We start from the raw sequence: 22,500 nt of genomic DNA on the forward strand, positions 1-22,500 counted from the left end.
AGGCAGCAGAAGCTGGTGGTGCAGCTCATGATCGAGCATGAAGACGTCTTATTCTAGAATCCAGATCCCGTCAACGTACGGCGCAATCACGGACACTCTTGTCAGAGAGAAACTCAAATTGCTCTGGGGAGCTTCTTTTGAATGCATGACCGCTTGGTTTGGTGTTGTCTAGTCCGTGTGCGACTTCCATGCGTCACCAAGACTGTCGTTTGCGATTTAGCACAGGTATGTTTACAAGCCGCGGTGCCGTTTTCTTTGAAGCCGTGTGTGCAGTCTGCCTCTGCACGACATCTGTGAACCTTCTTACTTGTTGTGTGTGTGTGTGTGTGTGTGTGCATCTCCTGCTTGTTTTGTGCGTGTGTCGATTAACTTTTACAGATCCTGTCATGGCAGCAGGGATCAATATTTTGTTGTGTAAAAACCATGACAAAAAAAATTGTCAATTCATGAAGCACTTTTTTGAAACGTGTACAGATTTGTTTTGTAAAGATGTTTATTTTTGTCTTCTTACTCTGCATCATGTTGTTTGGTCACAATAATATATATATAATTATACAGTATGTACTGTTGGGAATGATGCGTGTTAAGTTGCTGTCTGGATACAAAATTGTTAGAAGAATAAAAGTTGTATACAAATCCATGTCATGGACATACAGATTATAGTTTTTATTTTATGTGGTTTTAATGGTGATGATTAATGAGAGTTAAAGGCTACTGTTTTCACTTTATTTCCGTTTCTTGTTAAAGCCATAATCTTGACATGTTTTTTTTTATCTGTAGTCGAATCTCTTGTTTCACCATAAACTTGTCACTCTTCCAGTTTTTCCTGAAAGTGTGACTTGCAGGATGGATTCAAACCTTGATGCCACAAGTGTTACTTTCTGCGGAAACATGTTTGACAACTATGTCTATTCTAGCAGTCTGTGTCTGTGCTTGTTACCTAATTCAATGAGCCAGACTTCATTTCACATTCCACTGAGCCGCTGTAGTAAAAGGGCTATGTTTCTATTAAGGCCAATTGGTTTTAATAGGAGCTCAGTTCCTAAAGTATACGTATCGGGTAGACTTAATTTATCCCACAATGGGGAAATTATGCAGCTGCGATGCAGGTACAAAAAGTCCCCTTAAAAATAAGGTCAAAACAAGAAATAACCAATTCAAGAGCACAGAACTGATGCAACCAGCTGCCACTTCAGCGGCGCCATTTCTACATACAGCTATAAAAGTAAAACAACTAAAAAATTTGCAACAAATAATACATATTACACGCATACAATTGCACCATGTATGCACCAAAAAAAGAAAAAAAACACAATTTCAACATCTCATATTGTATGGGTCTCTGCAGTGCTCCATGCCACAGAGACAGGAGCAGACCCAACAAAGCAACCAAAAGAGCTGACTCCGACCTAGGGTGCCCACTAGCTCTCTGCCAATTTCCAGTCCGCGTCAATGAGCAAGAATCCGTCCAGGGAGACCGAAGTGTCCGATACATGATCATATAGCCAGGGCTCCGTGAAATTCGTCAAATCCGACACTCAACGCCATCGCCGCAGCCCCCGTCTCTTCCTCCGCATCTCCTCTGGTCTCTCCACACAGACTCTAGCTGCTAGTCTCCGGTGCAAACATGGCCGTTGCCAAAAGGCTTCTGCAGGCAGGCATTATAAAGTGTTAATGGTTTTAAGAATTGTTTTTCAATTTGCTAATGAAAAAAGGGCTGCTGGGTTTATGATCATGTAAAAGTGGCAAAAAGGAAGGCAGCAGCCTGGACGGTTGGAACAACAGTGCCCTCTAGTGAATAAGAACGTCAAGTGCAACAATCGTGACTATAAACTTGCAACCAATGTGATCTTAGATCCACCTATAAAGTCATCTTAAATAACCCAAAATCTAAAAAGGCACCAGCACCACTTAATGGCTCACCTCACTTTTCAATACCTCCGCCAGGTTGTGTATGTCTATTTGTTAGTTGGTGAAATATCTCAAAAAGTATTGGGCCGATTTTGATGAAACTTTCAGGATATGTCAGAAATGGGATAGGGAACCAAGTGATTAGATGTTGGGGCTTAATCTGGATCAGCGCCTGGATTTAGGATTTTTTTAAAGGCCCTGGTGGATGTCGGCTCTTTTTGTGCGCTTATTAATCCGTTCCAAAAGGACAAACAAAGACAGAATAGTATAAAAACTACATACATTTTTCCTGTAAGAAATAATGCAAATTCAATTAATCCATTCCAGACACCAAAGAATATGAAGACTGAACACATTTTAGAGGATATAGTTGTACATGCAGAAAACAATGTGAAATACATATAAAAGTTAAAGTTAATAGATAGTCACACACACACACTAGGTGTGGTGAAATTACCCTCTGCATTTGACCCATCCTCTTGTTCACCCCCTGGGAGGTGAGGGGAGCAGCGAGCAGCAGCGGTGGCCGCGCTCAGGAATCATTTTAGTGATTTAACCCCCAATTCCAACCCTTGATGCTGAGTGCAGGGAGGTAATGGGTCCCATTTTTATAGTCTTTGGTTTGACATAAATTATTATTGTGATGGCTAAAGGACCATCTAACATCACATTTCTGTTCTTGAAGATTTATTGAATTGGTTCTGTGACAAAACTCTTAACTCAAAACACTTGTATCTCAAATCAACGCCTCCCACTGAAAGTAATTAAAATGGAATTTGTAACATGCCTCTTCACAAAAAAAAAACTTTTAGATAAGAAATATTGTATAAAAACTATACAATATAATGTAGTACTAACACTTATAGTATGAAGTAATATAATAATATATAGGATTTACCTTGGAGAGTGGACTTTTACGGTATCTCCTTCCAGCTGCTTCTCTGTCAAACACACCATCATCAGTTTCCCCCTATAGAAATGTCCGCTGTTTAGATGTTATTTTTTACACCCTTGGCTGGCGTTGTAGACTCATTCTGCTTTAGTATGGTGCAGACCAGCAGTGATACGCTCCAAGTCATGTTTGGATGATTTATTTCTTTAATTCAATGAATATGTTCAAATACTTCTTCCCAGCACTGTCCTTGACATTCACTTTCTTCCTTCCCATGATTTGAAAAACAAAGTTGTCCACATCTTTAGCTAAAAGCTTATACCGGATGTTTTGGTTGGATCTTACTGAGGTCACTCACTGTGACATTTGCCACACCAACTAACGGCGGGGATGTTTGTAACTCAAATTTTTGTTTGCGGCTTAAAGCATAACAATTAGCTGAGAGACAACTCTTATCTCCAAACACTCTTAAGTTGAGGTACCACTGTGTTTAGCTATTTCTTCAATTCAAGAGTGATTTTTACCTTTTTTAATCAAAGGGGCTGGCACTTGCAACTTTCTTTGGCCCCATGGTGGCTTGGGCCTTTCCACACAGTAAGCTTCTGCAAACTCAACCACATGGTGTCGTATCAACATCGAGTCACAGTCAGACAGGAACGCATCACAGTACTGGGTGAAAATGATGTACTGTACTACAATGCCTCATCACAAGTGCAGACATAGACAGAGTCGTTGGAAACACCAAAATAACCAAAAGAAAAAAAAGGTGTCATCTTGACACAAAAACAATAAGAATATGACGAGCATGGCTGAGGCGCAAAAAAACTGACTTTTGCAAGGTCAGATGATGAGTGTGACACACATGACATCACTAAAACCCAAGTTAATCGTTGTTGTTAGCAGATGTTGCATCACTTCTCTCTTTCTTGTGGTCATCGTTATCAAAAAGTAGTGGTTTCATTGCTTGTCCACACAATAATAATATCAGACTTTCCCATTAAAAAAACGTTTCAGGCTCCCAGAGCTCAAAACTTTACAGTTTCCACCTAAAAACGTTCCTGTGTGGATAGCGCCTTATTTTGCAGCTGTACTCAATAAACCAACCGTCTGAAAGCCTGTAACTGCCTAACGCTCGTCACGCAGTTCACTTGAACGCCTCACCATGTAAACAAAGCATGGGCAGCACAGTGCTTGACAGATCTTGCATTGACATGAATAAAGAAGACAGACACAGATTTGTTCATCGTTTTGTGTGCATTCTATGAACACACAAAGCACACACACATACTGTAATAAAGAAGATGTTGGCCCAAATCTTTCCACAGTGGCCCAACTCTCAAAATAGCACAATTCATTCTTCACAGAGATGAGTCACCGACACGCACGACTCTTTGTTTGGGTGCTTCATTACATGGCAAAATACGCTATGTTAGGCATATTGTTTGGCCATACGGTAACGTTAAATGAAAATAGAAAATCTGGGCAAACTTTCGTTCAAAGTATTCCTCCAAAACAAAATCATGCACAAATTGGGACGTACGAAAACCGAGGTATCACTGTCTTGAATAACAAATGAGAATAACAACAAAATCGGTCATTTTAACGCCACAGTCCAGCCCAAACGCAATACTATATATAAAAATATAATCCACCCATCCATTTTCTACCGCTTGTCCCTTTCGGGGTCGCTGGTATAATATAATAATATAATATATCAGTATATATTATATACTGTATATATATAATATGTAAACATTACATATGTTATATTTTATATTGCTACTATGGTAAATTTTTTGTCTACTTTATACCTGCATTGCCCTTTCCATCCTTTGGAACTGAGCTACTGTGTGGAACAATTTCCCTTGTGGATCAATAAAGTTTGTCTAAGTCTATTGATTAGTGAAGATATGTTGCTTTCATTTGGAGAAAATGGGGCTCGGTTATTCAATAACTCAAAAACTAAAGTAGCACAAAGGACCGTTTTTAACAGCACAAACTATTTTACTAAAACAATCAGAACTTTACACACCTTATAACTGTCAGACAAAAATTTGACGTAAAAACCACACATTGTTTTAAAATCAGGGCTGCTAAATGTAATCCATTTACTCATGTGATTAATTACAAAAAAAATGTTGCATTACAGTCATCCCTCGCCACATCACGCTTCAAACATTGCGGCCTCACCGCATCGCAGATTTTTTTATTTTTTGTAAAGCATATTTTACTAATTTGGGGGCCTTAATTAAGCATAAAAATGGCTAAATCAACTTAAATGATCAATACTACAGTAGTATTGGCCACTAGAGGAGACCAAACCAATCATAGCACTTTAAATGGGTTATACTTGTATAGCGCTTTTCTACCTTCAAGGTACTCAAAGCGCTTTTGACACTATTTCCACATTCACCCATTCACACACACATTCACACACTGATGGCGGGAGCTGCCATGCAAGGCCCTAACCACAACTCATCAGGAGCAAGGGTGAAGCGTCTTGCTCAAGGACACAACGGACGTGACTAGGTTGGTAGAAGGTGGGGATCGATAGGTTGCTGGCACGGCCATTCTCCCAACCGCGCCACGCCGTCCCCTTTGTTTAGTATCGTGGCCACTGATTGGCACAGCATCAGGCAGCATTACTATACTGGAGTAAAAAAAGTGTAAAGGTTACAACTAGAAACGCTCTTATAATAGTTGTTTTATGTTCTTCTTGCTATGAAAATATTTGTTTATATTTATAATTAATGATTCCTACTTCGCGGAACTTAATTTATCGTGGTCATGTCCAGAACCAAATAACAGCGATCAACAAGGCATTACTGTAATTATGTATTTTTGCAGAAAAATCACGCAATTTATTTTGAGCGCACATGCTCCTTTACTGTGTATGAATACCTGAAAATCTTCGCAGGTTGTTATACGGTCAGTGATCAGGTCAATGCATATGTCAGTGCAGAGATGAGTAAGGAAACTGACTGTTTAACTTGCTGGTAAATTTCCAGGTTTTGAGCAAATAAAAAAGGCATACATTTAAGCTAAAATTGTTAAATATGTGTATGACATTCTGACAATAAAATTGCATTAGCGTCAAAATTTTGGGGTCTTTTTTCTGTTTGTTTAAATCAGTGTTTCCTAGCCATTGTTGGGCTGCCAAAAATATCTGTTCCTAAGCTGTGGTCCGTATGGGCTTCAGCGGTACTCAGCGGTAATACACTTTTCCTCCACTTGTGGCAGTAAAGAAAATATCAAACAAACAGAAGAAGTCTGGAGCTAAAGTCTTAGAAAAGTTTCTTAAGCACAAAAAATATGACTAAATTGGTGAAGCTGCATTGTCTTCATTTGCGTTTTAATTTTATTGATACATATATATTATTATTAGTTAGAATAGATTTATTTTAACACTGCGTAATTGTATATAAATGTATTTTTCATCAGTTTTTATGAGTCACTTATTTTGCTGTATATTCAATAACCGTAGTATTTATCTTTGTAATCAGCCTGACCTAAGCCTTGATAATAATCTTTGTGATTAACACATGCTTTTATATCAAATGACAGGGTTTATCTTGTTCAACTGTAAGTAGGTTAGATATAATTATTGCATATCATTAAAATCAAGAGTAAGATGACTAATTTAGTGTTAAAATTTGAGTGGGCCCAGGCCTCTCTGTGGTGGAAAAGTTGGGCCCTAAGGTAAAAAAAAGGTTACGAACTTACGAACCCTCTGGTTTAAATCATGTAAGCAGGAAATGTACTGTGGTTAATCGTGATTAATTTGATTTTAACAAATAAATCCTTTGACAATACTATTTTAAATATTTTTTTTTACATTCCAAAGGGAAAACAAGTAAAATTCCATTTTAAATACATCTGTCGTGACATTTTCAGTGCATGTTGAATGTGCACATGAATACATTTCACTAAAACCAACGTAAAGCTTTCAAGTTAAATCAAGAGGTAAAATGAAAATACATGCAACTTGTCCTGCCTGCATGTGCGTCCTTTACAGTTCGTCGTGTTGATAAGTGAATTCTCTGGTGGAAATGAAACCGTCTTTGTCCTCGTCCTCATTTTTAAAGATGTCCTCTACCATCACTTCGTGGTGCGTGTCGTTCGGTGAGTAACCGTGCTTCTCAAACTCCTTCTTCAGGTACGCCTTCACCTGTGTGGTGCACAAAAACCACAGTCAGCATTATTACGTTACGTACTATAACATTGGGGACCAGAGTCTGCTAGGGACCAGAGTTCTCCTGCAAAGAAATGACAACTAGTTGCTTGAGAGATGCTAGTCTGCTTCCGAATGACTATTGCTGTGCTCCTTGAGCAAGGCACCGAACTCAACCGGTCTCATCTAGTTGTGCGTGTCCTGCAACTTGGCAAATTGAATTCCCCCATGCTGAAAAAAGAAGAGTTTTCCACACCTCCTGCCTGGAGAGCTTCCAGTCATCGTTGAGATCCATCTCCCGGAAGGAATCGTGCGATCGTGGCCCATTGCGGATATCGATGAGCTCGATGTCAAATACGAGGGTGCTGCCCGGAGGGATCTTGCCTGCAAGCCAACAAATTGTGATTAATGGTGACGTGCCCTCCATTTGTATTCTATTTTGCTGAAATTACCTTTCCCTTCCTTCCCGTAGGCAAGAGCTGGAGGGATGGTCAGTTTCCGGCGCTCTCCTGTGCACATGTTCTTCAACCCCTTATCCCAGCCCTTGAGAGCCTCTCGGATCCCCAAGGTGAACCACATTGGGTTTTTATCCCCTTCCGTGCGGCTGCAGAAAACATCCATCAACATAATGCACAAGTCAATGTAAGCATCACAGTTACCTCCATTAATGCTTTTTTTGATTGATTGAAGCTTTTATTAGTAGATTGCACAGTGAAGTACATATTCCGTACAATTGACCACTAAATGGTAACACCCGAATAAGTTTTTCAACTTGTTTAAGTCGGGGTCCACTTAAATTGATTCATGATACAGATATATACTATCACATTGGAGTTGGGGGTTAAATCACCAAAATGATTCCCGGGCGCGGCGCCGCTGCTGCCCACTGCTCCCCAAGGGGATGGGACAAATGCAGGGGACAAATTTCGCCACATCTAGTGTGTGTGTGACAATCATTGGTACTTTAATTTAATTAATTTAATCATAATACAGTCATCACACAAGATAATAATCAGAGTATATACAGTACATTGAATTATTTACATTATTTACATTATATACAATCCGGGGTGTGGGATATGGAGGGGTTGGGGGTTAGGTTTGGTTGGTATCAATTGATACTATTGATGACTGAAGTGTTAACACTTCAGTCATCAATAATCATCATCAACAATTGCATCATCAGAGAAATGGACATTGAAACAGTGTAGGGCTGACTTGGTAGGATATGTACAGCCAGTAGTGGACATAGAGAGAGAGATCAGAAAGTATAAGAAAAAGTGTCTACATTTGATTATTTACATTTGATTATTTACAATCCGAAGAGGTATTATGTGGAAGGGAGGGTGTTAGTTTAGGGTTGTAGTTGCCTGGAGGTGTTCTTTTAGTGCAGTTTTGAAGGAGGATAGAGATGCCCTTTCTTTTACACCTGTTGGGAGTGCATTCCATATTGATGTGGCATAGAAAGAGAATGAGTTGCTGCTACACAAAACAAGACATTTTCAAAACATATGCATTACCTGGAGTGAAACATGGTGCTATTGCTCTCCAGGTATCCCTCATAATGGACAAGAAGCATGTCTCCATATTTTGTCTTGCGGTAACACATGAGAGGTTTATGCAGAACTTCTATTTTCACCTCAGGGTCAGGCAGCTTGGCTCCATGGGTTAGCATTGTTACAAACGATAACAGCGAACAAATAGAAAAACATATCATCTTGTCACTTAGAAAGCGTACTCACAGATTTTTGTGAAAGAGTTCCTTAAATTAAATGAACAAAGTAAATACAGTACTATAGTGGTGTTTAGGATAACTACGTGGCACCAAACTTCATAAACACCCCACTGTTCAACATTTCCCCCTTCTCTCATTTCTATTGGGTCACTTGTCAAGGTCCCACCCTGTATCTTAATACTCTTATACGATTGGTTTGCGTGTTTGTCAGTCATCTAAAGCCACGCCCTCACAACATAATTCCTTGGAGGATAAGAAAGTGTGAGCGTTTAGAGGCATATTCTAGAAAATGTTTACGCACTTTCCCCAACGTAGACATAATGCATATCCATGTACAGTACTCTGAAAGTCTAACTCGCGGCGGCGGATGGAGTCGCTGCAGTCAGCTGCGCGTTTAATCTTATCATGGTAAACAAGTAATGAATGGCACACATATTTAAACAATGGAGGGGATTCTATTCAAGTGGACCAATTACATAAGCGGTAAGTTATCTCAAGGCTTGTTTTTTGAGGGTGTACAGTTATGGCTTTGGTTGCGATGGAAGCTAGCTAGCATGACAACGTCAGTGGAGAGTTAGTGATAACATTAAGCCTTAGCGGGCAAGCTAACATAAGCTAATAGTCTCAGGTAGGCTCCGATTGAATTAATGTCTATATATATAACGACAGAGTAACCGACTTTTATTGATATTAGACACAGTCATTATTTTCATATATTGTCATTTTGTTCGAATTACTTGGCATGGAAACAGGGCATATGTGTTACAAGGTCCCTTTTAACTTGTAAACGGTGTTCGCTTGAATGTGCCACATAGGTGACTTTGTTTACATACAAACATTCTTACAGGGTGGCAACCTCGCTGGTTTGTGCTGGATGGAGGAACTCTGTCCTACTACGACTCTCAAGAGGATGCTTGGAAAGGCTGCAAGGGGAGCCTTAAAATTTCTGTTTGTGAAATTCAAGGTTTGTGCATTCTGATCTGTATTTCACTGTGCATCCATCCATTCAGTGCCGCTTGTCCCTTTCGGGACAAAGATTGTAGATGACTTCATAAGAGGATACGCTCCATTCATTTGATTCTGTTATGGAATAAAAGCTCAAAGGTGCTGAAAGCGATGCACAGAGTGAACCCTCTTGCACCCTGATTGGACAAAGAACAGACACAGAAAACAAATACACACGGACATGGCAATATTGTATCTCAGCTGCATTCGGGCATAAGGCGGGGTACACCATGAATTGATTTACGTGGACCCCGACTTAAACAAGTTGAAAAACGTATTCAGGTGTTACCATTTAGTGGTCAATTGTACAGAATATGTACTTTACTGTGCAACCTACTAATAAAAGTTTCAATCAATCAATCAAACAAACACCCGGGACAAGTCGCCGCCTTATCGCAAGGGCAACACAGATAGACAGAAAACATTCACACTCACATTCACACACTGGGGCCAATTCACTGTGCATGTGTGTCAAATTTTAAGAAATAATTGATTTACATAAAACCGGTATTACCAGACAGGTCTTGTAAAGAAAATTCAAGTGACATAAGCATCATATTTCCTGTGGTAAATGGTAAGAAAGTTGTGGATTTTTAAAACCGGTGAAAATGCAATAATTTCTGGTAAACTTCTTCAAAAAAAGTAAATCCATCCATCCATCCATCCATCCATTTTCTACCGCTTATTCCCTTCGGGGTCGCGGAGGGTGCTGGAGCCTATCCCAGCTACAATCGGGCGGAAGGCGGGGTACACCCCGGACAATCGTGCTCAAGATTTTAGATGTGACCTTTTTGTTAGAAATGTCAAAACTTTCTTAATACCGTATTTTTCGGAGTATAAGTCGCACCGGCCGAAAATGCACAATAAAGAAGGAAAAAAACATATATAAGTCGCACTGGAGTATAAGTCGCATTTTTTGGGGAAATTTATTTGATAAAACCCAACACCAAGAATAGACATTTGAAAGGCAATTTAAAATAAATAAAGATTAGTGAACAACAGGCTGAATAAGTGTACGTTATATGACGCATAAATAATCAACTGAGAACGTGCCTGGTATGTTAACATAACATATTATGGTAAGAGTCATTCAAATAACTATAACATATAGAACATGCTATACATTTACCAAACAATCTGTCACTCCTAATCGCTAAATCCGATGAAATCTTATACATCTAGTCTCTTACGTGAATGAGCTATATAATATTATTTGATATTTTACGGTAATGTGTTAATAATTTTACACATAAGTCGCTCCTGAGTATAAGTCGCACCCCCGGCCAAACTATGAAAAAAACTGCGACTTTATAGTCCGAAAAATACGGTACTTTCCCCATTTTCAAAAGGTTTGTATCATTAGAAAGCTTCATAAACAAATAAACTGAAAAAAGAGGTTTCATAGTAATGGTGTATTTTTAATTACCACTCAGGCAAATCATATTGTTGATGTAGATGCCCATATCTGCTATACAAATTTGCTTTACAAAACAAAAGTGTGGGATATTTCTCTTGTTGCCCCATTTGTATTTCAATCAATCAATCAATCAATGTTTATTTATATAGCCCTAAATCACAAGTGTCTCATTTGACTTTATTAAAGGGACAAGCGGTAGAAAATGGATGGATGGATGGAAATATAGATAGAAAGAAGAAGAAAAAAAGAAGACTGAGGGTGAAATTGGGGATAAAAGACAGAGAGACAACAAAAATGAAAAACAACAACAGATATACATCAGCAAATACAATATATACAAATATGATACCAAAAATGTAAAGAAAAAACAGTTAGTGAAGTCGATAATAATACACAGAAATTAAAATGAACATACTTGCACTACAATTGGAACAATAAAAATACCAATACAAATAATTATTGATAATGGATAATAATATTTACCTCTATTATCGACATTCCAGATGCAACAACACGTAAATGTGATGAACACTGGAAATACAAAAGAAGGCAGATAAAGATGGGGAGAAAAGAAGGAGGACCGGACTAAACCTTTTACATTGTTATGGTAATATAGGCTAAGCTTTAGCAGTGTGCCGTGTTACAACCTGGTTCCCCTTTGGAGGAGGGGGGACTACGTTTATAACGGAAAATTTGAGTAAACATAGCTGGTCGGACTTGACTTGTGAGTTACATCACAGGGCAATCGGCGGGTCCAACAAATCAGTCTACGAATCGATAAATTTCAAAGATATTTGGCAGACTAATATATAACTTGGATCATAATAGTGATTCCGATGGACATTTTACTAACCGCAGATTTTTTGCAGGTAGTAAATTAGCAAAATTATACCGTGATAATTTGTTCAATCTGAGAATATCGATATTCTGGATCAACTAGGATATGTGTTCTACATTATCAGTATTGGGTGTATAGTGGTGATGGAAACAACGCGAACGGGGGCGTTGCGGTTGCTTCTAAGATTGCGCGATCAAGCATTAAGCGGGCTCAGTGACCACTGCAGATATCCAGCCAGCGGCGAATATACACACACATACGTAGAATCAATATGGATGCTATCATTCATCAAGGCTGTTGTATTCTCGGTTCATTCAATCGATCGCACCTAGCATGTGTGCAATATTTAGATTTTGCGTCTGTTTGGCAGTTCACTCAACTGACTCCACACGGCTTGACCTGACCATACCTGGAGAGCAGCACTTCTACCTAAGAGCCATCAATGCGGCAGAGAGGCAAAAATGGCTGGTAGCTCTGGGTACAGCCAAGGCTTGTTTGACGGACAACAGAACAAAGAGAGAGAAGGGTAAACCGTCGTCATGATATCAGAACCCTCCATTACTCGTGTTTACAGTAACACCTTATGTACTATACTTTTCAGAACTCCAGGAGAACACGGAAGCACTAAAGACAAAGATGTCAGAGCTCCGATTGTACTGTGACCTTCTTCTGCAACAAGTCAATAAAATAAAGGGCGGTGATGAGCTCGGCGACGCAGCAGACGTAAACATTGACTTTGGGTGACTTCTTAAAATGTGAGCACATGTTTATGCATTCTTTGTCTCTTTTAGACATCATCAGGCGCAGACACAGGAGACCTGGTGAAGTCGACGTGTACCACTTTCCTCATGACCCTGGAAGAGTGCATGCTGATTGCACATCGTACTTTCGCAACAGATATGTCCAAACTGAGCCCACCGGCGTCTCCTCCAGTCGCCGCCATTAAACCCCAAAAGGTTTGTTTTTGCAGTCCGATGTAATCGAACATAGAAGTGTGTAACACCGGTATGTCTTTTACAGATGAGACCTGTCAATCATTTAAATCAGCACCTTGGAGATAAGTAAGTCCCTTTATTGTCATGAATTACTGCTTGGCTGCATCTAATAAGAATGTTTTAAATAAATATTTCTATGGATGCTCTGTAAATATATTTATTATTTGCAGGTGGGGAGATTTATCTGTAACAGACACCCGCAGCTTTGAGTCTGGTGCAGAAGGACCAGAAGAACCAGACAGACCAGTGAACCATTCCTCCCCTTCACGTAGGTCGACTTATTTTGTTGCCTTTCATTTGTTTGTTGTGCATGCATCAAGGGAAGTGATGAGGGGAGATGCAATTTGGAATTACAGTCGAACCGCTCAAGTCATATACAATATGAAATTCAACCTAGATATTTTCCTGAAAAATCTAGTAGAAGAAATATCCAAACCACTGTCATGCAAGGATTAACGTTGCAATCTGCACATCTTTTTAGCAACACTTTTTCTAAAACAAAAAACAGGAAAATGTTAAGAGATGCATGCATGTTATCTTTATTGTCAACACTTTTTATCAAAGTGGAAGTTTTGTTGTTTTTACCTTTTTATAGTGGTTAACTTTTGTTTACATTTATATAACAATAAATAGATTAAAATGTCTGCGATTGGCTGGCGACCAGTTTAAGGTGCACCCCTGGGCCGGTAACTCATTTTGCTCTAATGTACCACAAATTATTGCCGAAAAACAATATTACCGTCAGCATTATTTTAAGACCAAATTAAGCACTATTGTAATAATGCTAATAATAATAGAAATACTACTGCTGATAATAATTATAATAATACAAGTAACCATTTTTACACACAGTGCACTTATGTTATTAATATTTTAAGCAATTTGAATTGCTATAACTTTCCAACAAATTTGGCACACTAGCTCATTTGTCCATGCTGATGGGCTCCACTTGCTCATTTGCTTTGAAGCCAAACATATTCCCACACAGGACATTTGGCTTTGCAATCAAATTTTTGTTGCTTTGCTGTACGTCTCACGAGAGAGTAGCAACTCTCGATGCTCTGACTGTACATCCTAGCGGACCCGCCTTTGCCCACAAAGACAAAGATTGTAGATGACTTGATAAGAGGATTCACTCCATTCATTTGATTCTGCTATGGAATAAACACGCTAAGGTGCTGAGAGTGATGCACAGAGTGAACCCTCTTGCACCCTGATTGGACAAAGAACAGACACAGAAAACAAATACACACGGACATGGCAATATTGTCAAGTTAATTTTCATCTGTTTTATTAATTTATTGATCAGCCCAGGCTTACACCCCAGCTTACCTGTTACCCGAATAAGGATAAGTGATATAGAAGACGGATGGTAAAATATTACATATATCATTGCCTGTTGAGTTTTTTTCGAACAAGCAAAAAAAGTACAAATCCAAATAATCCATTCCAAACACCCAATAATATGAACAAGTACTGCGGGTAGTTGAGCAACATTCTCTTATTTGGAAAATAAAACAGGCCACTGTTGGTGAAAACCATGCCAAAAATTATGAACAAGCTTAATTGTCGTCTCTAGACAACAGTCCTCTTCCACCCGCAGCAAGATACACACTCAGCCCGTCGCGTTCACACACACTTAGAAATTACTAAGTCCTATTAAAGACTCTTGTTGACAAAAAACAATCATGTTTCTCACCTTATTTATCAAAGTAATGGCACATGCAACTTTCTTTGGCCCCATGGTGTATTATTTTGCAGTCATGCTCAATAAAAAAGCACATTGACTTGTGAACGTTGTTGATAAAAACCGAGGTTTGACTGTACAGTTTTATTGATGTATCAGATAAGAGGAACAACACAGAGATTGTATTCTGTATAACATAAAAGTCTACTTTAAACTAAAAAGAAAGCACTGTAATGTAGAAAATCCATTTTGAGTGTATCATAACAATAAAATTGTCATTTCTGGTAAATTTTTGCAAATAGCTGTTGCTGTCACTTATTAGTCATCAGATAAAAAAATGGATTTAATCACTGTGGCTGCAGGCAACCTCCTGATGTAGTTGTATATCAACTCCACAGGATGGCAGCAGCTGCATTGATGTAACATGAGTGGTCAGCATCCAGCAGCTTTGTCTACTACTGTATGTGCTTTAAAATGTTTAAGTGGTATTATATCTATAGTATAGTTTAGTTTCTGTGACAGGACCAAAAGAGAAAATTGTAAGAATGGCCCTAATTTAAAAAATGTACAATTGTAATATTATTACATATATCGTTTTGCAAGGCACCAAAGTGAAGTTTAGTCATTTTATCTGATGACCAACATCTCAGTCTGTTACCTAGTGTTTCTGTCCAAAGCTAACAAGTGTCATGCTGACCACACAGAACTTTTCACCGCCAATGGCTCCATCCGGCAAGAGCAGGTTGCATCCCAGAATACCTCTCAGGCTGAAAGCTCCCACACGGCAACAGAAGATGGAGATGGGGAACAAGAAGGAGAGCAAATGAAGCTCGAAAGGGACCAAAGCTCGGACGACGCCGTGCCGTCTCAACAGGAAGCAGTATCTGACGGAGACAAGAGTAAGATTTTGAAGGACCCCACAGAGCCTGGAGACGACGAGTCGGTGGAGACATTTTTCAGCACAATGGGTCACAGGTATGACACTTCTTCTCTGGAAGGACACTTCCTTTAGGAGCTCCTAAATGCAACATGCCAGCACACGTTACTGACTTAGTGACATTATAGCACAGCACAAATGATAATGTTAAGTGTTTTTTACAAATGTGCTCTCTCTTAATCACCTGATAAAGCGAAGCCCTCGTCTGATGTTTGGGTTTGTATCACAGATTTATATCCTCACTGTCTCTCTTAATGATAGTGTTAGCGTGTATACAGTATGGAGAGTGCTACAGTTGAACTCGATTATGTCCCAATCCACCGCATTGTTATTAGGAGTGTCCCGATTCGATATTAATATCGGATATTGGTCCGATATCAACAAAAACAAGTATCATGTTATATGAGCTTGCATCTAAAATCTCTATTAGATAGATAGTACTTTATTGACTCCTTCAGGAGAGTTCCCTCAGGAAAATTTAAATTAGCACAAGGAGTCCTGCAGCGTGTAGTGAAATAATTTACAAAAGGTAAACATGGTAGGCTACAGGCTGCTAGCAGCTACGCAACAACTAAGCTAACAATAGCACATAAGCTAGACATACGTAATGAGTGTCCTTAAATGAACAATATTGCAGCGTAAAACAGGACATTTTTCAATACTAACAAGTATCATGTAATTATGGTTGCATATTACTTACATATAAAAAATCTCCAATGTAGAAGTGTTCCGTAACAAAAGTGTCTGCATCATTCAACTTACTGTGTCTATTTTTGTGGCCACTCGGTGAAAAAAACAATTACCACTCCACATCAAATTAAAGACATCATAAGTCCATTCCAGATGGTTGATAATGAATAGGTTTGTGTTTTTCATTCCTTTTCTAACATTCCACACTACAAAATTATAAATGGATGTTTGAGTTGCACTGATATTGTACTGTATCAATATCACTATTGGACAATACTCATTGCTCCAATATCAGTATCATATCGGAAGTGCAAAAGTTGTATTGGGACACCCCGATGACCCACATTTTGGATCGTTTCTTTGAAATGTGTATGTTGAAATCTGTTTAATGTTGTTAACATCATCGTTATTGCTAAGCAAAGTTCAATGTCAACTTTCTAATTACACAGCAAGAAAATGTCCACACGGGACTTCCTGTTCAGTGCAAAATAAGCTTCAAAATAAAAGCATGGCAGTATTAACCTGGATTTTACCACATCAACGAACAAAATACACACGTTTTTAATTAGTATGTTTTGAGCGTGTTTGTAGTAGTAACTGCAAGACACATTTGCACATGTCATTGTAGCCAAGACTTACAATCAAATTACTGCAACAGCTCTGTTAGATAAGCGTATGAAATACCATTTGGAAACGGAAGAATGTAAATAAAATATGCACAAATGGAGGACAATGATTAAAAATTATTGATATTTTTCTGGCCAAATTCACAAGTAAATGTGCAAGCAATAGCTATTTTTTGGTATGTTAAATCAGTGGTCCCCAACCACCGGGCCACGGCCCGGTACCGGTCCGCGGACCGATTGGTACCGGGCCGCGAAAGAAATTTAAAAAAAATTAAAACATTTTTTTTTTTAATTAAATCAATATAAAAACACTATATATACATATTGTGTATGCGTATGTCAATATAGATCAATACAGTCTGCAGGTATACAGTCCGTAAGCACACATGATTGTATTTCTTTATGAAAAAAAAAAAAAAATTCCCCCCCCCCTCCCGGTCCGTGGGACAAATTTTCAAGCGTTGACCGGTCCCCAGCTACAAAAAGGTTGGGGACCACTGTGTTAAATGGCTTCCACTGTAGTAGTTCTATTAGTGGAAGGTTTTGTGACCCTCCCAAGTTTTATGTGCATTATGTTGTGGAGACAATCCTCTCTCACCTTGCTTCATGCATGCCGTGTTTCTTTCTTTGCTTTTGCTCTGTGTACTGTTTTTCTTTTCCCCCTTTTGCTCAAATAAAGTTGAGAGCTGAGTCTAACATTGTCCTGTTTGAATCTGTTTCTCCTCCCCTTGTTTTTGTAGATTTAGTGACTTAATGCTGGATGACGACAATGGTATCCCCACACAAGCGTTTTTGGACTCATGCTATGCAATAGTGCCGGTATTAGGTAGGCCAGTCATGTCCTCATCTTCTCATGTCTTTACACTATATCATCAGGAAGCATTTCTCTCATGCTATTGCTCATCATTCTGTGCCTCAGTGCTTTCTATCTGGGCTTCATGTCATTCTCTTTCGTACTTATTTTCATCGTGCAAATAATAAGGTTTTGGAATGTGAGTGTACTGCTCAGACTCTTCATTATGTACACTTGTATACTCTATTCCAGGGTGCCCAAAGTGCGCGCGAGGGCCGTTTGCGGCCTGCAGCAATTTCTTAACGGCCCGCCGTATATCCTAAAAATACTATTATAAAAAACTCAAAGTGGAATAAAAAAGCGATAGATGTAAAGTAACAAGAAAAAGTTAAAATGTTGACACTAAAAACTGGGAATGCAGGATTGTTTTTTTCAAGCTGATACAGATAACTTTCTGCTTCTGAGATACTGATTACCAAATTATGTATATTTTTTATTCTATAGATGAAAGTGAAAAGCTCTTCTAATCCACCTAGAGCACAGTACGGTTAATTTTGCATCATTGGAGCTGTTTTTCCCTTTTCAAACATGTATGTATAATATTGCAAAATCAAATATATCAAAATAGCCCTCGCATCCTTTGATTTTTCAATGTGCGGACCTCAGTGGAAAAACTTTGGACACCCCTGCTTGATTGTAATTCAAGTGTCATTTTACAACAGGGGTCTCCAACCAGCTAAAAGTAGCTCGCCAACTGATTTTGAGTAGCTCACCAAAGGTTCAACAAATACTGTATTTGCCTAAACTCAGTATTTTCATATTCCAGACATATTTAACAACAAATGATCACAAAATAGCATCAACACAATGACTGCTTTGTTTAAATGGAAATTTGCTCCCTAAATGAACTCACTTTAAATGTTGCCAGTCGTATAAATCCCAAATCTTTACTTTTTGCCAAAGTAGCTCTAATAGTAAAAACAAAAATTCTGCACTAGAAAGAAATGCGTACTGAAATATAAGATGCAAATGAACAAAATGTGCGTTGTGTATACCAACATTTTGTCAATGTCCTGGAAAAAATAAGTTATGCAGATAAATGTTACATTTTCATTTAGTATAAGTAGCTTTCTAAAGCTCTCCAAAGAAAAAAGATTGGTAGCTCCTGCTTTACAACAATCCCTGCAAAGGGTTAAAAAATCCTTCAAAATGTATATTATTTATTTTTAGTTTTACTCTATAAATCAAAAAATACACAGTATAGTGTAATTCTGTACTTATAGAATGTGTGGTTACACATCTCTTTTTTCTTTCAAAGTATCTTCTTGCTGGAAAATATTGGGACGGCGTGGCGAAGTTGGTAGAGTGGCTGTGCCATCAATCGGAGTGTTGCTGGTTACTGGGGTTCAATTCCCACCTTCTACCTTCCTAGTCACGTCTGTTGTGTCCTTGGGCAAGACACTTCACCCTTTGCCTCTGATGGCTGCTGGTTAGCGCCTTGCATGGCAGCTCCCGCCATCAGTGTGTGAATGTGTGTGTGAATGGGTGAATGTGGAAATACTGTCAAAGCGCTTTGAGTACCTTGAAGGTAGAAAAGCGCTATACAAGTATAACCCATTTATCATTATCATTTATGAATTGACTTTTGAGACAGTGTCCTCTGGTGGACGCATAGCTGCGACACTACTTCACTTGCATAGAGTATATTACCAACAAACCAATTTCTATATAAGTTGTACCATAAATAACGGTGATTATTTATAATTAATTATTTAAATATGAATAATTAAAAATAAATAATGTTTTTTTGCAGCTTAAAGCAGAGAAAGGAAATGTAGACAAGCAAATAGGCGGTGTTCTACTGTGCTCAATTAGAAAAGGTATTATTAACATATATGTCTATGATTGCGGTTGTAGTTGCACTGCATCATACATGATGTAGCCGCAAAATATGAAATGCTCTTCCAGGCATTTTTTTTTTTAAATCCGCAGCTACCACTATTTTTAAAGTAATGATGGCCAAGTGTTGTAAAATGTTTCCACATGAGACTGTTAATCCGTTTAATGCAACAATCTGGAAGTCTGTTAATAACCACTAACTCTACCGATTTGTTCACATAGTTGTTTATTTTTAATATTTACCATCCACCGCCCTAACGTGTTGAGCAAGGCTACAAGTAAAAAAACTGTCAAAAAATATATATTTATCTGCTCCAAGTACACTTGAGATTGGAATTCCATTATCATTTCATGAATTATTCTGCAATAATCATGAACACAAATATCTAGTGGCACCTTCTGCAAATATACCTTTTTTAATATAAAGATGGCGAGTTTAGACTGAATTGAACCTGCATGTTCGATTACAACAACATTGGACTATTGCATACGAAATATACATTAGGCCAATTTGAGCTGGTAAAAATAGTACAATTATGTAGAAAGCAAAAAAATAAAAGATGTAATATTACAAAAAGTTATGTCATGAGAATAAAATCTGAAAATAGGACATATTCCAAAAAAAATTGCACTATCACAATGTTATAAGAATAGTCGTTGGGTGTGTGTGTGTGTGTGTGTGTGTGTGTGTGTGTGTGTGTGTGTGTGTGTGTGTGTGTGTGTGTTTTTGGATTATCCAAATATGGAAAAAGATGCAGTGTTACAAGAAAATTAATTGGAAAATGAATAATATTAATTTTACAAGAATGAAGTCAGATAAATACAAATAAAACGTGTAACACTACATTGTTAATGTTACCACAAGCCAGAAAAAAGTCTCACTATTCTGAGGTTAAAGTGATCTTTTTTGACGAAATTATTGTATGTGAAATGATAGATGTACAGTACATATAGATGGTTTTAAGTAATCCCTGGTTTATTATTCAAGTCTGATGAATGTTTGAATATGAAAACTTAACAAGATTTCCACAACAAATTTATGACAAATATAGCATTAAACCACTGCCTCAGTACCTTTTGAAAAATGACAGCCAAAAGAAGTGTTTTTACAAAATGGCTTTTTAAAAACAGGCAGCATTGGGAATATTTTTTATATTTGTTTTGTAGGGCTAAAGACCTATCTAATTGTCACTGCTCGTCGTCCGTGAACAAATCACAGTTAGGACACCGTATTGTCCAATATTCATCCAATTATATCCAGATTGTTGTAATAATACAAGTAGAGTGGAAATGTGATTAGAATAAAGTCAGATTTGAAATAAAAAGACAAAACATTAGACAATTAATGTTACTATGATAAAGTTATAATATTCCAAGACAGATGTGATGTGAAAATAGTTATAGTTTTGGGTAAAATGTTATTTAAGAGAAAAAACTTTGAAGTGAATTATGATTTGGACTGGTGTTTTTCAGTTTTTAGGCAATAATACAACTTAAGAATTGAGTGGTCTTTTTTCTTAAATTTCAACTTCTAACTTAACTTTTTTTCCCAAGGAGTCAATTCACTTCACATAATTGTAGGACTCTATTCTTTATGATTTTGGAAGGTATTGTTCATAATGACTAGAAATGATGATTTATTTCCACCTACAGACAAGCTGGGCCCGACTGTCTTTGCTCCGGTCAAAATGGACTTTGTGGGAAACATCAAAGTGAGTGAATATATAAAAATATTGGTAATATTTGTTTTTCCCAAACATTTGAAATATTATTCCTGCCGGTGGTGTAGAAAATTCAGCAGAAGCAGATGTCGGACCCCGATAGTTTCTCCACGCTGCAGGCCATCGTGCTGCATGAGGTGCACGCCGAGGTGGCTCAGGTACGCAACTCGGCTACAGAGGCTCTGCTGTGGCTCAGACGTGGCCTCAAATTCCTGAAAGAGTTCTTGTCGGAGATCAATGCTGGACAACAAGACATCCACGGAGCCCTGAGTCAGTATGAGCATTACCTTACAAACAAAGTTGATGATTTTTTAAATTATGTTTTCTCTATCAGATCAAGCGTATGGCAAAACTCTTCGGCAATATCATGGATGGGTTGTTCGTGGTGTGTTTGCGGTATGTTCCACCTGCTCCCAATCCCCTCCCACAAGCCCACCAAAGTCCTCCAGGACTTTTGTCTGACGTTCCTCTCCTCTTTTTGTCTCTTCAGTTGGCACTAAGAGCCGCTCCGTCCTACCAGAGCTTCACCGCTGCTTTAGTGTCGACGGAAGGCGACGAGCTGAAGAGCAGCTTCATCAGCGGCGTGCACAGAGACCTCGACATCTACCTGCCCGCCATGGAGAGACAGCTGGCCATCTTGGACGCCCTCTATGAAGAACACAACCTGGAGTCTGACGAGGTAGTGTGAACTTTTTAACACTAGAACTGCACTATGAAGGATGAAGGAACACGCTGCTTGCAACACGGCTACTAAAGTGTGTTTCGAAAGCCGGCAAAGGTTCTAAGACAGAACCAGGAGAAACAATGAAGTGTACTTTCTAGACTGACATCTAACATTGCAAATGTTAACGTGTCATCTGTACATGTACTGTATAAGTACAGAAGAGCTTCTCACTTTGATGTGTTCATGAAGCAGAATGTCCATCAAAAAGAACCTTTTAATGCCATTATTTCCACTTGTATTCTTACAACTAACCTGCTCATCTTGCACTACATATTCTGTTTAGTCTTTAAAATATACACACTGTAGTTCTTACGTGTTAAATATCACACTCATTTGTTACTTGTAACAAAAAACGGCAGCTTCTCAAAAACCTTTTTTTGTTTTACTTTTGATTTGCACACATAAACCAATATGTCTGTGGAGGTCAGCCACAAATAAATTTGGCGTTACTTGTTAGGC

The 22,500-nt window shown here is 38.4% G+C and overlaps 3 protein-coding genes across 4 annotated transcripts in view; 2 read left to right on the forward strand and 1 right to left on the reverse strand.

The window, feature by feature from the left end:
• LOC133660023 (beta-chimaerin-like) overlaps window positions 1-607 on the forward strand; it is a 74,958-nt gene extending 74,351 nt beyond the window's left edge. For both annotated transcript variants that reach the window (XM_062063045.1, XM_062063044.1), the window contains one exon: window positions 1-607. This exon is cut by the window's left edge and continues 115 nt beyond it. In XM_062063045.1, the coding sequence (XP_061919029.1) occupies window positions 1-57 (57 nt within the window). In that variant the 3' untranslated portion in view covers window positions 58-607.
• A 2,421-nt stretch (window positions 608-3,028) lies between these two features.
• Window positions 3,029-8,806, reverse strand: LOC133660636 (peptidyl-prolyl cis-trans isomerase FKBP14-like). The gene is made up of 4 exons (XM_062064204.1): window positions 8,495-8,806; window positions 7,427-7,578; window positions 7,231-7,358; window positions 3,029-6,971 (listed from the first exon to the last, which is right to left on the reverse strand). The coding sequence occupies exons 1-4, from the start codon at window positions 8,689-8,691 to the stop codon at window positions 6,813-6,815; spliced, it is 636 nt and encodes a 211-aa protein (XP_061920188.1). The 5' UTR covers window positions 8,692-8,806; the 3' UTR covers window positions 3,029-6,812.
• Window positions 8,807-8,943: 137 nt separating this feature from the next.
• The window catches only part of LOC133660025 (pleckstrin homology domain-containing family A member 8-like), a 16,172-nt gene continuing 2,615 nt past the window's right edge, over window positions 8,944-22,500 (forward strand). Inside the window, exons 1-13 of the mRNA XM_062063046.1 lie at window positions 8,944-9,192; window positions 9,557-9,673; window positions 12,340-12,495; window positions 12,571-12,692; window positions 12,761-12,925; window positions 12,990-13,030; window positions 13,135-13,232; window positions 15,356-15,626; window positions 17,645-17,730; window positions 21,250-21,308; window positions 21,386-21,587; window positions 21,652-21,713; window positions 21,808-22,500. The exon at window positions 21,808-22,500 is cut by the window's right edge and continues 2,615 nt beyond it. Coding sequence (XP_061919030.1) covers window positions 9,153-9,192; window positions 9,557-9,673; window positions 12,340-12,495; window positions 12,571-12,692; window positions 12,761-12,925; window positions 12,990-13,030; window positions 13,135-13,232; window positions 15,356-15,626; window positions 17,645-17,730; window positions 21,250-21,308; window positions 21,386-21,587; window positions 21,652-21,713; window positions 21,808-22,005 — 1,617 coding nt within the window. The 5' untranslated portion in view covers window positions 8,944-9,152 and the 3' untranslated portion in view covers window positions 22,006-22,500. The remainder of the gene's footprint in view (window positions 9,193-9,556; window positions 9,674-12,339; window positions 12,496-12,570; window positions 12,693-12,760; window positions 12,926-12,989; window positions 13,031-13,134; window positions 13,233-15,355; window positions 15,627-17,644; window positions 17,731-21,249; window positions 21,309-21,385; window positions 21,588-21,651; window positions 21,714-21,807) is intronic.

Source organism: Entelurus aequoreus, linkage group LG11 (genome assembly GCF_033978785.1).
Source record: "Entelurus aequoreus isolate RoL-2023_Sb linkage group LG11, RoL_Eaeq_v1.1, whole genome shotgun sequence".
In the NCBI taxonomy this organism is placed as follows: Eukaryota; Metazoa; Chordata; class Actinopteri; order Syngnathiformes; family Syngnathidae; genus Entelurus; species Entelurus aequoreus.

Bases quoted from the DNA above. Each gene is read 5' to 3' on its own strand.
- LOC133660636 (XM_062064204.1), bottom strand. From the start codon at position 8,691: ATGATATGTTTTTCTATTTGTTCGCTGTTATCGTTTGTAACAATGCTA. The intron at 7,579-8,494 runs GTAATGCATATG...TGTTTTCTGCAG, and splicing joins AGCACCATGTTTCACTCCAG to CCGCACGGAAGGGGATAAAA. The intron at 6,972-7,230 runs GTGTGGAAAACT...TGCACCACACAG, and splicing joins GGAAGCTCTCCAGGCAGGAG to GTGAAGGCGTACCTGAAGAA.